At 44.8% G+C, this 14438-nt stretch overlaps 1 protein-coding gene across 1 annotated transcript in view; it reads right to left on the bottom strand.

Annotated features, from left to right (window-relative positions):
* Positions 1-14438, bottom strand: part of ACOXL (acyl-CoA oxidase like) — a 326116-nt gene that overhangs the window by 282817 nt on the left and 28861 nt on the right. Inside the window, exon 2 of the mRNA XM_082356231.1 lies at positions 12405-12501. Coding sequence (XP_082212357.1) covers positions 12405-12501 — 97 coding nt within the window. The remainder of the gene's footprint in view (positions 1-12404; positions 12502-14438) is intronic.

Genomic DNA, 14438 nt, shown 5'->3' with positions numbered 1-14438 from the left:
AAATAATAAACAGATGTTACTTTTACAGTAAAAAAATTCAACACAGCAAAAGCAATTTTTAAATTAAGAAATAATTCCATCACTCTACTGAACAGTAGCCAATGTTTTCATCCCTTTTTAAAAAACTTTTATTGAAGTATAGTTGATTTACAATATTGTGTTAGTTTCAGGTGTACAGCAAAGTTATTCAGTTTTACATATATATATATTTTTTTTTCTTTTCAGATTCTTTTCCATTATAGTTTATTACAAGATACTGAATAAGTTCCCTGTGCTGTACAGTAGGACCTTGTTGTTTACCTCTTTTATATATGGTAGTGAGCATCTGTTCATCCTTTTTAATGGAAGTATAGTTGATTTTATTGAAGTATAGTTGATTTACAATATTGTGTTAGTTTCAGGTGTACAGCAAAGTTATTCAGTTTTACATATATATATATTTTTTTTTCTTTTCAGATTCTTTTCCATTATAGTTTATTACAAGATACTGAATAAGTTCCCTGTGCTGTACAGTAGGACCTTGTTGTTTACCTCTTTTATATATGGTAGTGAGCATCTGTTCATCCTTTTTAATGGGGTCATCTGGTCTCTGACCACAGACAAAGTAGTTAAAGACTCTCACACGATAGGAAGTCGACTGCATGCGCATGGAGGCCAGCCCCTGGCAGACTCCCCTTTGGCCTCACGTGGCCTTAACCAAGTTTGTCCCTGGGCCCCCTCACCACTACCACGGTTCTACACAGCAACTCAGACCTGCAGCATCTCTGCACCGACGCTCCCACCAACAGTGAGCAGCTGGCCCAAGTCCAGGTGACAATCTTGACGTCTTGGACAATCTTCCAAGACAGAGGATTTGGAAGATTTGGGAACATTCTGGACACAGGAAAAGCAATATTCTTCACTTTCCTTTCTAACCACGGAGCATCTCAGGGCTTTGATTACAAACCATGAGGTCCGGTCCCCCTTTGTTACCCTCTTCTCCCTTGCTGTGCACAGCAGCCTCGAATCCCAAAGCTACACAAGCACACTCTTCTCCACCAGCGAGAAGTGAGACAGGGCAAGAACACTGTCGCTGTTTTATTTTAGAATTTCAGAGGCAGGTGGCATTTCTTCCAAAGGTAATGGGCCCCTGAGTGTGTAAATTCCAATTATCTGTTGTTGGAATTAATGCCAGCCTTTCTGATTCACCAGTCTCTTCTGAGACGCAGCCAACAAAGCTGGTGCTTGTTGCCCACGTGCACAAGTGCATACGTGTGTGGTGCGTGTCTGCCTGTGTGTACGTGTGCGTATGTGCGTGTAAACCGCCCCACCAGCAGCAGGAGGAGCCGAACTTCCTTGGAGGACTCTCAGTTTCCACACTGGCTTAGACTCTCTCCCCAGACATACATACTCTGCTTTCCCTCCCATAGGTTTTTACAATGTTTCTCTCAAGCATTATTAATTTTATCAAGCAGCAGACTGTCAAGATTTATGACTCTTATCGTGGCTCAAACCCAGTGCATCTTGTATTGATTATTTCCTAAAATACCTCCAAGGCTGGAGCACGTACCACTGCCTGGCTCCAGTATCCGCTCACACGGGAGGGTTCGTTCCCAGCAAATAATAAAAAACAACTGCAGCGGATATTCGTGGGCTTTTTCAGAGGGCCCCTGGGTCCTCTGTCCCGACAGAGATCCCCACAACAATCCTCCAGGAGGAGCTGAGCAGGACAGGAAGTGCTGACCCCGTGTCACAGATGGAAAAGTCTAGGCTCAGGGAGGTCAAAAGACTTGTCCAACCAGGATCACCTAGTAAGTGGTAGAAAAAGGGCCAGAAACCAGATCTTCGTATTCTTCACATGGACCTCTTGTCCCCAGCCCTCAATGTCCTTCATTGTTAAGCAGGAGGGAGCCCCGGGACCCTGGGTGGTCCAATCTTTACCGCCAGCCCACCCCTCTTTTGCACCCCCAGCCCTGTCGCAAGAGAGCACCTGACACCAACACGTCCCAGTGCCCAGGTAACCGTGCTGACGGTCACCCCAGCCCACCTCATTCCAACACCCCCCTCCCCTTAAACCACCTGCTCTGCTGGAGCCAAACCTTAACCATCAGGACTAAGTAAATCCCTCAGAATCTCCAACCGGTCATGGTTTTCTTCATATTTAATTCTCTCCATTTACACTGTGGATGCAGGAGAAAGACTTTGTCATTGGTGGTATCCAACTGAGGTCATTTTTACTCACCAGTTTGAAATAAACTGCAGTCACATTTGCTAAAGAACCAATCCCAAATGTAGCCATCCTGGAGCATTATAAATTGTTCGTGACAGTTCTTTTCCTTCCCGAGTCTCTGCACGGGACCGCGATCTTTGCTATTAGATCCGATGGGCAATGCCGTAGGAGTTTGCCATTAATGCTGTGACGTTGACTGAAGCATTCATTTGGGCTGGTCCATCTCAAGACGTCGAGCAAAAAGTTCCAGAACTAAGATGAGGCTTGATTTGATGGATTTCCTTACTAGCATATATTTTTAAATATCTTTTCCACACGTAAATTCTCTCTTCAGTTCTTCTTTCATTTCCGATCCACTAATTGTTCTTAAAGAATGTCTAATATTGACAAGGTTCCCCTCACATTCAATTGGCAGCATACTGAACTGCCCATACTCATAATGATCAATCAATAATTAATGCATTTTTCAGCATACATTTTTGCAGTATTTCTACTGTATCAATAGCTGCCTTCATTTAGATTTAATATATTCAAGCCAAACTCAATTCCCATATCAGACTGTTAGTTTATAGTAATTTTTAACGATAATGATTCCATAAATGTATGGAGAATATACTCAAACTTGTATTTTATCCTAAATTATACCCCATGCTATTTACATTTCTGCTTAATAAATTCAAACAGAAGGAAGGTAGTTTTCCCTAAAATAAACCCCATTTCTTTGTAGAGCACTTGATGTATCAGACCTTCATGAGGTAATATTCTGTTACAAATCAAATTCTACAAAAATGTATATTTTTGGTTTTATAAGCCCAGAGAGTCTCTAAAAGACAAATCTTCTTCTTCAACTAAAATCAACTTGATTCAACACTGCTTGGGTAATCTATAATCTGAGCTGTCTTCCCTCTGATATTAAAGACCCTTGCTGTCCCCTTTATAACCCATCAGTGGGCCCCATTAGGAGCCCTACCAAGAGGGGGTATGAATCAAGTTGATACAAGCATTCATGCACAAGTCTTTTTGTGGATATGTGTTTCCATTTCTCTTTTGTAAACCCCCAGGAATGCAACTGCTGGTTGAAGGGTAGGTTTATGTTTAATATTGTAAGAGGCCCCATTAGGAGCCCTACCAAAACCAGTTTCCTTGATCTTAGTTTTCTAACATCAGTCCCCAAACTGGCATATTTGCTTCTTCTGTCTTCTAGTTTCAATTTCCCTATTTTAGTTACATCGTCTCAGTCTTACTGAATACATGTCCTTTTTTTACAATGAGCCTTAAATTATTTTAGAAAGAGAAGGAATCAGAGTAAAATATACAAATAGAATAAATAAATTTTCAAGGCTTCAAGGATTTAGTCATCTGGGGCCTGCTCTAAACAATATTGTAGCTTACTGGGCTATCCAGTCCTGACCCTCCCTCCAAAAGAGACCCCAATTCTGGCCACTTCTAACATCTCCCACCATCATCTTGCACCTGGACTACTGTTAACAACCTCCTAGCTGGCCTCCTGTCCCACTCTGCCCCAAACATCAGGCATGGTGATCTAATATTTATTATTAAGGTAAAATTTATATACAGTGAAATGCACAGAGCATAAATGCATGAGTTCTGGTCCATTATCTACCTCTGTAACCATCACACCAATTAAGATCATGGAACGTTCCCATGCCCCCCAGAAAGTGCCCTCTTGCTTCTTTTCAGAGTCCCTGCCCCCCACAGGCAACTACTCTTCTCTTTGCATCAACATTCACTAGCTTTGCCTGCTCTTGAACTTACATAAATGGAATTGTATGGTATGTACTCTTTCATGTCTGTCTTCTTCCAGGCAGATAAGGCATTCGTGTGGTTTTGTGTATCCGTAGTTCATTCTTTTTTATGGCTGAGTGGTTTTCCATCTGTGAGTATTCCACAATTTGTCCATTCTCTGACTGAGGGACATTTGGGTTGTTTCCAGCTTGGGGTTATTATGAATCAAGTTGATACAAGCATTCATGCACAAGTCTTCTTGTGGATATGTGTTTCCATTTCTCTTTTGTAAACCCCCAGGAATGCAACTGCTGGTTGAAGGGTAGGTTTATGTTTAATATTGTAAGGAAGTGCCAAACACGTTTGCAAAATGATTGCACCATTTTCCATTCCGAACAACAATATATGAGAATTCTAGTTGCTCCACATCCTCATCAATATTGTCAGTCTTTCCCATCTTTAGCTATTCGCGAGGGACTGTAATATCACCCCATTATGGTTTAACTGTGCATTTCTCCAATGACTAAAGATGCTGAGCACATTTTTATATGCTTATTGGCCATTTGGACTCTTTTATAAAGTGTCTTTCAAGGACTTTGCCCATTTTTTAACTTGGGTTGTGTGCCCTTTTATCATTGAGCTCTAGGAATTCTTTATATGTTCCGAGTACAAATCCTTTGTATCTGGACATAATTTTTTTTTCAGATATATGCATTGCAGATATTCTTTCCTAGTTTGTAGATTGCCTTTTTTTTTTTTTTTTTTTTTGGCTGTGTTGCGTCTTCATTGCTGCACGTAGGCTTTCTCTAGTTGCGGCAAGCAGGGGCTACTCTTTGTTGTGGTGCACGGGCTCAGTAGTTGTGGCTCATGGGCTCTAGAGCACAGGTTCAGTAGTTGTCGCGTGTGGGCTTAGTTATCCTGCAGCATGTGGGATCTTCCCAGACCTGGGCTCGAACCCATGTTCCCTGCATTGGCAGGCAGATTCTTAACCACTGCACCACCAGGGAAGTCCTGTAGATTGCCTTTTTATTCTCTTCATGATGTCTTTTTTTGGTTTTTTTTTATCACTGCACATTTTTTATTATTATTTTTTAATTAATTTATTCATTTTTGGCTGTGTTGGGTCTTCGTTTCTGTGCGAGGGCTTTCTCTAGTTGTGGCAAGCGGGGGCCACTCTTCATTGTGGTGCGCGGGCCTCTCACTATCGCGGCCTCTCTTGTTGCGGAGCACAGGCTCCAGACGCGCAGGCTCAGTAGTTGTGGCTCATGGGCCCAGTTGCTCCGCGGCATGTGGGATCTTCCCAGACCAGAGCTTGAACCCGTGTCCCCTGCATTGGCAGGCAGATTCTCAACCACTGCGCCACCAGGGAAGCCCCCATGATGTCTTTTGATGAACAATGGTTTTTAATTTTGATAAAGATTACCTTATCAGTTTTTTTTCTTTTACACTTTCAGCATTTTGAGGTCCTCTCTAAGAAACCTCTGCCTTCTCCTTTGTTCTTGTACAAACCTTGTAATTGTGGAATTTGTGTTCAGGTGTATAATACACCTCAAATTTTTTGTGTGTGTAGTGTGAGGTCGGGATCAAGGTTAAATTTTTTTCTATAGTTTTATCAGTAGTTCCAACGCCATTTATTGAAAAGACTTTCATTTTCCCATTGAATTGCCTTGGCAACACTGTCCAAAAATCAAGTGAACATAGGGGTGTGGATTTATTTCAGGACTCTTCATTCTGTCCCATTAATCTATGTGTCTATCCTAATGCCAATACCACATAATCTTGAGTAGCTTTTTAATGTCTTGAAATCAAATAGGGAGAGTCCTCCAAATTCGTCCTTTTTTAGAATTGTTTTAATGATTCTAGGTCTTTTGCATTTCCATGTATGTTTTTTGAATCAACTTATAAATTTTGATCAAGGAACTATAACACTTTTCAAATAAGCATTACATTGTGCTTGCCTTCTTCCTCTTCCCCATCCACCCTTGAGAAAACCCTCCAATGACTCCAGTTACCTTGGCAAAAAATCCAAACTTCTCACTGTGGCCTCCACGTCTGACTCTTCTTGCTCTCTGCTGTTCCTTATTCTCTGCTGATTCTCTCCTGGGACCACATAGTGGGATCCCTGACCAGAGTGCTGGGAGGATTCTGTGACAAAGGCTGTCTGTGGCCATTGTACTTCTGCCCTCCCCAGGGGCCTTGACTATTCCAGGAAAGCCCAAGAGGGGGAGGATGAAAGGTGACATTCCCACGGCTCTGTCCAAAGACATTTTTCATCTGTCACAACATTATTGCAGTATTTTGACAGTTTTGGATTTTCCAAATTCTTCCCTTAAATTTAATGCCTCTTGTCTGGCAGCATGCTTCATACCAAATTCCTAGCTGCCTTGAAATTTTTTCTGATTATTAGTGTAATCACATAATTTATCAATACTGACAACATGTAATGATGAATGCATCGTACTGACATCACCAGCCTGATGCATGAGCTTACTTTGCTGTTGACGAAAAGTGTATTATTTTACATTAATTTTAATTGAAAAGAGTGATGGATTATGTACCTTGCAACTTTACTGAATTTGTTTATCAGTTCTAACAGTTTTTTTGGTGGAACCTTTAGGGTTTTCTACATATAAGATCATGTCGTCTGTGAACAGAGATAGGTTTACTTCTTCTTTCCCAATTTACCATGCTTGATTTTTATCCCCAGCATCGACAACCATCTGACATAAATGTACTTTATTAGTTTGTGGCCTGCCTCGTCCCTAAAATGTAAGCTCCATAAAGCAGGTATTTTTTTACCTGCTTTGTTCACTGCCTCTTGAACTACCTCATAGTAGGTGTTCAATAAATAATTGTAAAATGAATGAATCATCTAGCCTGGCACATAGAAGGGACTTAGCAAATGATAACAAGTAATCATTATTGTTATTTTTAACATAATATTTCAATGCAAGAAGAATAATTATGCCTTAAAATGAGAAGTTTCCATTATGCAGAATGGTTTCCAGTGCAGTAAATAAATAGCACCAGGCTTCCAGCTGCACCGGAGTCCCCGGGGAAGGTCCCAGCTCACTCCCTGGCACGCCCTTTCAAGTAATCCCTGTGGCCGTCATGGATGACAACTCAGTTCAGGTGCCAATCTACACAGAGGAACTTCTATAAACAGGCCCTCCCTCTATCCTGTCGTCTCTGCTCAGATCCTCCACGGCGTCCCACGGGGCCAGGGCTGACCCGACCAGAGCGCTGGCCAAGTGGCCAGGGTCCAAGTCGTGGAGCCAGAGCTGGGACAGGGCCTCCTGCCAAAGTCAGCAGCACACAAGGCAGAGCCAGGGGCAGCCCACTAGGAAAAGCCTGGGTCCCAGTACAAACAGAAGCCAGAGGACCAAGGGCAGAGCCAAGGCCAGGGTGTTGGAGCCAAGAGCTCAAAGTAGGTCAGGAACCAGTCCTGGGATGGGGCTTCAGTCTGTTGGTGAAACCCCTGCTCAGCTCCTTTTCTGCAACATGCCAATGGCTTCAGTGTAACTGCTTCCTGGGAAAGGCTGCTCCTTTTCTCAGGGGTTCATGAGGAAAGCAACAACGTTCCCCATTCCCTGATGCCTTCTAAGGGGAGCTGACTTTCAAATCTTATTCCATTCCAGATCTGATCACCGCCCCCCACCCTGGTATTTCTCTAAATACAAAAACCCAAACCATCCCAAACTGACACTATCTTAAATTCTGATGGAAATTTAATAATTACAGGATAATAAATATAATATAAATATAAAGCCGCCAATCCCCCTCCAAGCTGATCTGAGATGGGTGGTTTGAGAAAACAGCGGATGATTTAGACCAGCAGTTCTCAAGCTTTAGACCCCTTTATACTCTTAAAAATTATCTCGAGTACTTCCCTGGTGGCGCAGTAGTTAAGAATCCACCTGCCAATGCAGGGGACATGGGTTCGATCCCTGGTCCAGGAAGATCCCACATGCCATGGAGCAACTAAGCCCAAGCGCCACAACTACTGAGCCCATGTGCCACAACTACTTAAGTCCGCGTGCCTAGAGCCTGTGCGCCACAACAGGAGAAGCCACCGCAGTGAGAAGCCCACACACCGCAACGAGGAGTAGCCCCCACTTGCCACAACTAGAGAAAGCCAGCGCACAGCAACAAAGACCCAATGCAGTCTAATTAATTAATTAATTAATTAAAAAAATTTTTTTAATTATCTCCGATTCCAGACTTACCTGGTGGCACAGTGGTTAAGAATCCACCTGCAAATGCAGGGGGACACGGGTTCGAGCCCTGGTCTGGGAAGATCCCACGTGCCGCAGAGCAACTAAGCCCGTGCGCTACAACTACTGAGCCTGCTCAAGAGGCACAACTACTGAAGCCCACACACCTAGAGCCCGTGCTCCACAACAAGAGAAGCCACCGCAATGAGAAGCCCGTGCACCGCAAAGACGAGTAGCCCCAGCTTGCCGCAACTAGAGAAAGCCCACACGCAGCAACGAAAACCCAACGCAGCCAAAAAATAAATTGATTAATTATTTTTTAAATGGCAAAAAAAAAATTATCTTGGATTCCAAAGAGCTTTAGTTTATGCAGGTTGTATCTATCAAGTTACTGTACTAGTAATTAAAGCTGAGAATTTTAAAAATGTTTATTCATTTAAAAATAACAATAATAAACCTATTACATGTTAATGTAAATGACATAATTCTTATGAAAAATAGCCACAGTTTTCAAGCCAAAAACTAAATCAATGAGAGGAATAGCATCGTTTCGCATTTTTACAAATTGTTTTAGCATCTGGCTTAATAAAAGACAGCTGGCCTCTCATGTCTGCTTCTGCACTCAGTCTGTAGCCATATGTTGTTTTGGTCGAAGTTGATGAAAACCTGGTGTCGTGCACGCAGGTAGTTGGACATCTACTTTTCAGATAGTAACAGAAAGGATCTTGGGTACCCCCACGTGTCCTCAGATCCTACTTTGAGAACCACTGGCTTCGGTAATGATGTTACCATGCCTAAGGCCCATGTGGATCATGGGGGTGAGGACGAGAGGAGCTCAGGATGAGAGAGAAGACGGCTGCGGACAGGGTTGGGGGGCAAGCAGTCATGGATGGAGTGGGGAACTTCATTATCCATTATCCATTGTCCCCGCTCCTCACTATACTTGGCCAGGAATAGCCTGAGTCCCACTGGCTCCCTCCTGAGAAAAGGAAATATTGGGATGGAGCATCCCTATGAGTCAGCCCTGCACCATGATTGGCAGGGACGAAATGCTGAATGGGAACAATTCAGAAGAATTAGAAACAATTCAGGAGAAACAGTACAGGGTACCAGGAAAGAAGGACAGTGTATCAGTATTCAAGCCAGGATGCACACTGTATCACCTGCAAGGTTTAAATGCTGATCCGATGGGCCTGACCAAAAGCCTGGATGGCAAGAGTTTGGAAAGCTCCGCAGGCGGTTCTAATGTGCACCCTGGGGTGAGACCCCCCCAGATTTGAGTGGGTTCAGGAAGCAATCCACCTGGCTTTGAATCCATGCTCCACTACTTATATATACAGCTTACTAGTTGTATGACCTCTGGCCTATTACTCAGCTTCAGTTTACTCATCTGTAAAATGAGAATACCACTAGGGATGTCAGGAATATTAAATGAGATCATCCATTTAAAGTTCTTAGAGCTGTGACTGACACAAAATATGTATTTAGTAAGTGTGAGCTGTCACTGGTTATGGTGATTTTGGTGCAGGCTGTCAGCCCCTGTTGGCTTCCAGGGTGTCTCTGAGAGGGTGCCACACAGACAGGACCAGGCACCCAAGGGAGGGGCTGGGGTCCAGTCCCAGCACTGCCACAAAGCAGATGTCCCGACTGGGTCCTCCGTCTCCTCATCTGGAAATTCCGGGAGTCAGAGACTTCCCCCCACGCAGGACCCAGTCCTGAATCCTCAGGGAGAGAGGAGAGAGTTGGCTGAGGGGCACAAATGTGATGTCGCTGGAAACAGGTGCAGGAGGAGTTGAAAAGGTGCAATGAGATTGTTCACATCGTGTGTGTGTGTGTGTGTGTGTGTGTGTGTGTGTGCGAGCGTCCGCGCGCACTCTGTAGTCAGGCTGAGATACTGTTTTCCGTTTTAAATTATTGAAACACCTCAAATCTACTGCAGTTGACAGAGGGGATAAGACAGAGTGGAAACATTTTAATGGCTTTTTCTCAGCCTGTGGGCTGTCCACCGAGCCCTGGGATGAATGAGGCTCGCTCCTCGCTTGTCCTCAAGGACATCATCGTCACATGTTACACGCTGCACTCTGCCTGGGAGCTTATCCAATCATCCCCAAAAGTTAAGAGCAACACGAGGGCCAGGGGAAGATGGAAGGACCTGGAATGCTCTCTGAACTGGCAGTCCATGACTCAATATTTTCATGCAGAGGTGGGATGAATCATGCAACACTTCTAGAATTACTGGACGTGGACAGCTCCGCCAGCTGTTCACAGGGGGGAATTTGAGAGCCTTCACATGCAGATGTGCTGCTGAGTCTTATGACACCCGGCCCATGAGATAAGCCTGCAGCCCCAGTGACCGATGACTGACTGGTTTAATTTCCTTCAGGTTCGTTGGCTTTTGCAAACTCACACAGAGAGAAGCGTCAAACAGGCTGAAATAACTAACAGAAATGAGCTGGAGGGATCATCCAGGGCCAATCCTGTGCCTCCCAGAGGAATTACACCTCATCATATGGGACAGGGCTGTCCAGTCTGCTGACGACCACGGAGGGAGCCATGAAAACACGGAGATAATTGGATCCAGGGCTTAACACGCTTCATCAGTAGCGAGAGTACGCAGGCTAATCCTTCAGACGTGGGGGGCTCAGGCTGCAACTGGTAAACCTCATTAAAGGATCAACCCTCACATCCGGGTCTTGATTTTTGACACTAACTTAAACCTTAGACATGTTGGGCTGATTAAGGGGGCAGGAGACTGGCCCCCATGTCAGAATCTCACCTTCCTGCCAGCCCCACACCGGACACATTTGGAGGCCAGATTCTGATGGAGAAAGTGGCTGAAAGCAAAGAGGGACTGGGGTTTTTATGTTTGGTTGTTTGTTTGTTCATTTGTTTGTTTGGTTGGTTGCTTGTTTGGTTGGGTGGTTGTTTGTTTGTTTGGTTGGTTGGTTGGTTGGTTGGTTGGTTGGCTGTTTGGCTGTTTGGTTGGTTGGTTGGTTGGTTGGCTGTTTGGCTGTTTGGTTGGTTGGTTGGTTGGTTGGTTGGTTGGTTGGCTGTTTGGCTGGTTGGTTGGTCAGTTGTTTGGATGGCTGCATTCACCTCTAAATGTTTCATTGAGAGGCAATTTACTAGCTTGAACATCTACTTTGCCAGCATGTTCTACTTGGTATGAAATGATTTTCCAGACTCTGCCAGCATGCTTCACCCTGTTCTGGGGGTATTTCCTTGCACACGCTCTCCGAGGTGATGCCGTGCCCTTGTCACCTTGGAGGGACTGCAGGACCTCACCAGGAGGTGAGGTGCCAAAGCTCTGCCTGTAATTTCTTCCTCAGGAGAAGATGCTGAGCTCTGTCCCTGCCTCCTCAGGACAGACAGCCAACCGAAGGGGGTGGGTGGGTGGTGATCTGGTCTCAATCACGGACTCAGGCCCCCACCAGCTCTGATCCACACTCCACAGAGAAACAAGCCCCCGTGGTCTCCTGAATGGGAAAGACCTCCACCCCCTCAGTCCTCAGCCTCTCCCTCCGCAGACCACGCTGGGCAGGAAGGGGGCCAGGCTCACGGCAGAATACATTCAGCTCCTCAGCACCTACTGAAGCTCATCCCCAGTTCAGGGCCCTCCCCCAGGGGTCTCACCAGGGGGTATTTTTTTCCTGTGTAAAGTGTTAGGTTTAAGGAAGCTATGAGGCTGCATGAATTGACTTAAATTTGCCTAAAATATAGAGCTTCTAATGCTAGCATCACAAAAGAATCCTCTCATCCCATATTCTTTCTTTCCTTCTTTCTTTTAATGAGGTTAAATTGACTAAAATAATTTAACTGCATTGAGAGTGGCAATTTGTAGGCAAACAAGACATCCATTTTGGACAAGTCTAAAATGCTTAAAAAGCCCATAAAAGTAGTTCACTACGTTTCTCAGATATTTGAGTTTTACACCCCAAATTATATTTGTTTTGTGAACAAATATTTCATTACCTCTGCTCATTCCCCTACTCCCTGGCCTGTGGGCTCGGGAAAAGTGAATCAATTAGGTTAACACAGGGAGGGGACAGAAAAGGAAGGCGAAGGAGCCACTCCCCCATACCGACCACATTGTCTGTTTCCCCCAGGGCAAAATTAATGTGCTTCCTTCCACAAGTCACAAAAGCAAACAAAACAAAAGGAAATCTTTTTCATTCTCTGTCTCTCTCTCTCGTTCACTCACACACACATGACACCAAAATAACAATGAAACTCACCTGATCCTGAATTGTACGTTTTAACAGAGGTAGACCCATGGTAAACGTCACTCTCTGAAATGTCAAAGCTCTCATTTCACCCAGACTCAAAGCATACCTGTGACAAATGGATACAAAATGGATGTTAAGACGTTGGATTGATGGTGACCATGAGTGGAGCCTTTGGACCCAGGGATCTGACAGAACAGACATCTTTGCTGGGTCTCTCTAGAGCTCTTGTTTGATGCTGTGTGTCAAAGGAGACCACCATGTATATGACACAGACTGTGGGGGGCGGTCAAAATGGAAGGAAAGAAAGAAGGGTTCCCTGACAATGACCTTAAAACAAGACTCTAACATTTCCTCCTCTACCCAAGTGTCCGGGATAGGAAAATGGGGGAGATGGGAGAGACCTGTGTGGTGGCCCCAGGAGTGTCACCTAGAATTTCCTTCAAGAGAACCCACAGTGGGAGCAGCATTTCCCAGCAACCTGCAGCTGCCATTCCTTGGAATTAACCTTGGTGTTGGCCCCAGGCTGCTCTGCCCTCAGGCTGCTCCCGGCTGGTGATGAGCATGGCAAGGTTCTAGACTCAGGCCATTCCTGCCCAACAGGAGACTTTTGCCCAGGGACCCCCAGCAGCCCACGCAGATTGTCTCATGACGGTGCCGGGCCCTTTCTTCTCCCTCATTTCATGGTGTCAGCCCCGCTCGCACACATCCCAAAGGTTCCCCCACCTCCTGCAGCTCCCTCCCTGTGACCCTTCTAGATGTTTCCCCAGTAAGTCGACTGCACATCTAGTCCCATCTCGGTGTCTGTTTCTCAACGAACCTCGACTGACGTAGGAGGGGAGGATCCACGCTGTCGCCTAAAATGTTTAAACACAAAGCACAGCCAGAGTTTGGGGGAAACCTCACTCAGCTTTGGATCCTGACTGTCACTAACTGCGTGACCAACATCAAGTGGCCTCCCGTGGCTCCATCCTCCCATCTGTACGACGGGAATGAGAGTCACGCATAACTCAGAGGAGTGTCATTTCAAACGCTTAGACTAGGGCTTGCATATATATGGTAAGTGTTCAATAGTAGTAACTGCCATTCACGCTCTTAGTTACCCCATCTCCTCCTTCTCAAGGGCAGGAACTGTGTCAGACCCATTTTTACAGTCCCAGGACCCCTTCAAGGCCTGGCCCACGTGAGGCCCCATTCAATGGTGGTTGAACTTAAACGTATTTGGGTCCTCTAGTTTCATGACCAGATCGTGGAGGCAGTGTCCCCATGGATGCCCCCAAAGACATGCTCACTACACATACTGTCCTGATGTCAAGTTTATTTCCACCCAGAATACAAACTGCATGGATTCAGAGTCCACATCTTAAACTCCTGTGTAGCCCCTGAGGACCAGCAGAGCATCTCACATTTAAACATTTTCCCTAAATACCTGCTGGCCAATTGCCCCAGACCAAACAAGAACCATCTTGACTTTCTCTTTTCCATCCAGTCTGCAGGTAACTGAAAAATCCAAGAGGACCCACTGTGCATTCTGGAATGTAAAAGATAACCCCCCCACCAAAAAAAAAAAAAAAAAAAAGCCAAATGGTCACAGAAACTCCCTAACAAAAAAATCTTGAGACAGGACAGGCCCATTCTTACTTTTTTCTTTTTCTGAGTCAGAACCACTGGTGGGGATTTCAGTAGAAACATTACTGCATGAAGTCAGTATTTTCCCTAAGGAGAACAGAAAATTAAAATGCTAATTTCAATAAAATGGGAGACTGGAAAAATCTCCAGATTTGAACATACAAGTAAGGCCTGCCCAAAGCATCTGAGTCAAGCAGGCTTTGGGCAGGAGAAACTGAAAAGAAGAACCACAGAAAGAGATCTCATAGCACAAGGGCCAAATGGTGACCGATCTCAGGAAATGCTAGTAAAAATTCACTTCCTAAATGGAAAATGTGTACACCAAGATGTAAAACCTATAGCTCTTATCTGGAAAGCGGGATAAGAATGGCAGTGAGCTAGCAGATAGCACGAGGCCCGCTGGTCTCTGAGCTATAG

Source organism: Balaenoptera borealis (genome assembly GCF_965194805.1).
Source record: "Balaenoptera borealis genome assembly, chromosome: 15".
Lineage (NCBI taxonomy): Eukaryota > Metazoa > Chordata > Mammalia > Artiodactyla > Balaenopteridae > Balaenoptera > Balaenoptera borealis.
The sequence above is the reverse complement of the archived record's forward strand: the minus strand, read 5'-3'. Positions and strand labels throughout refer to the sequence as shown.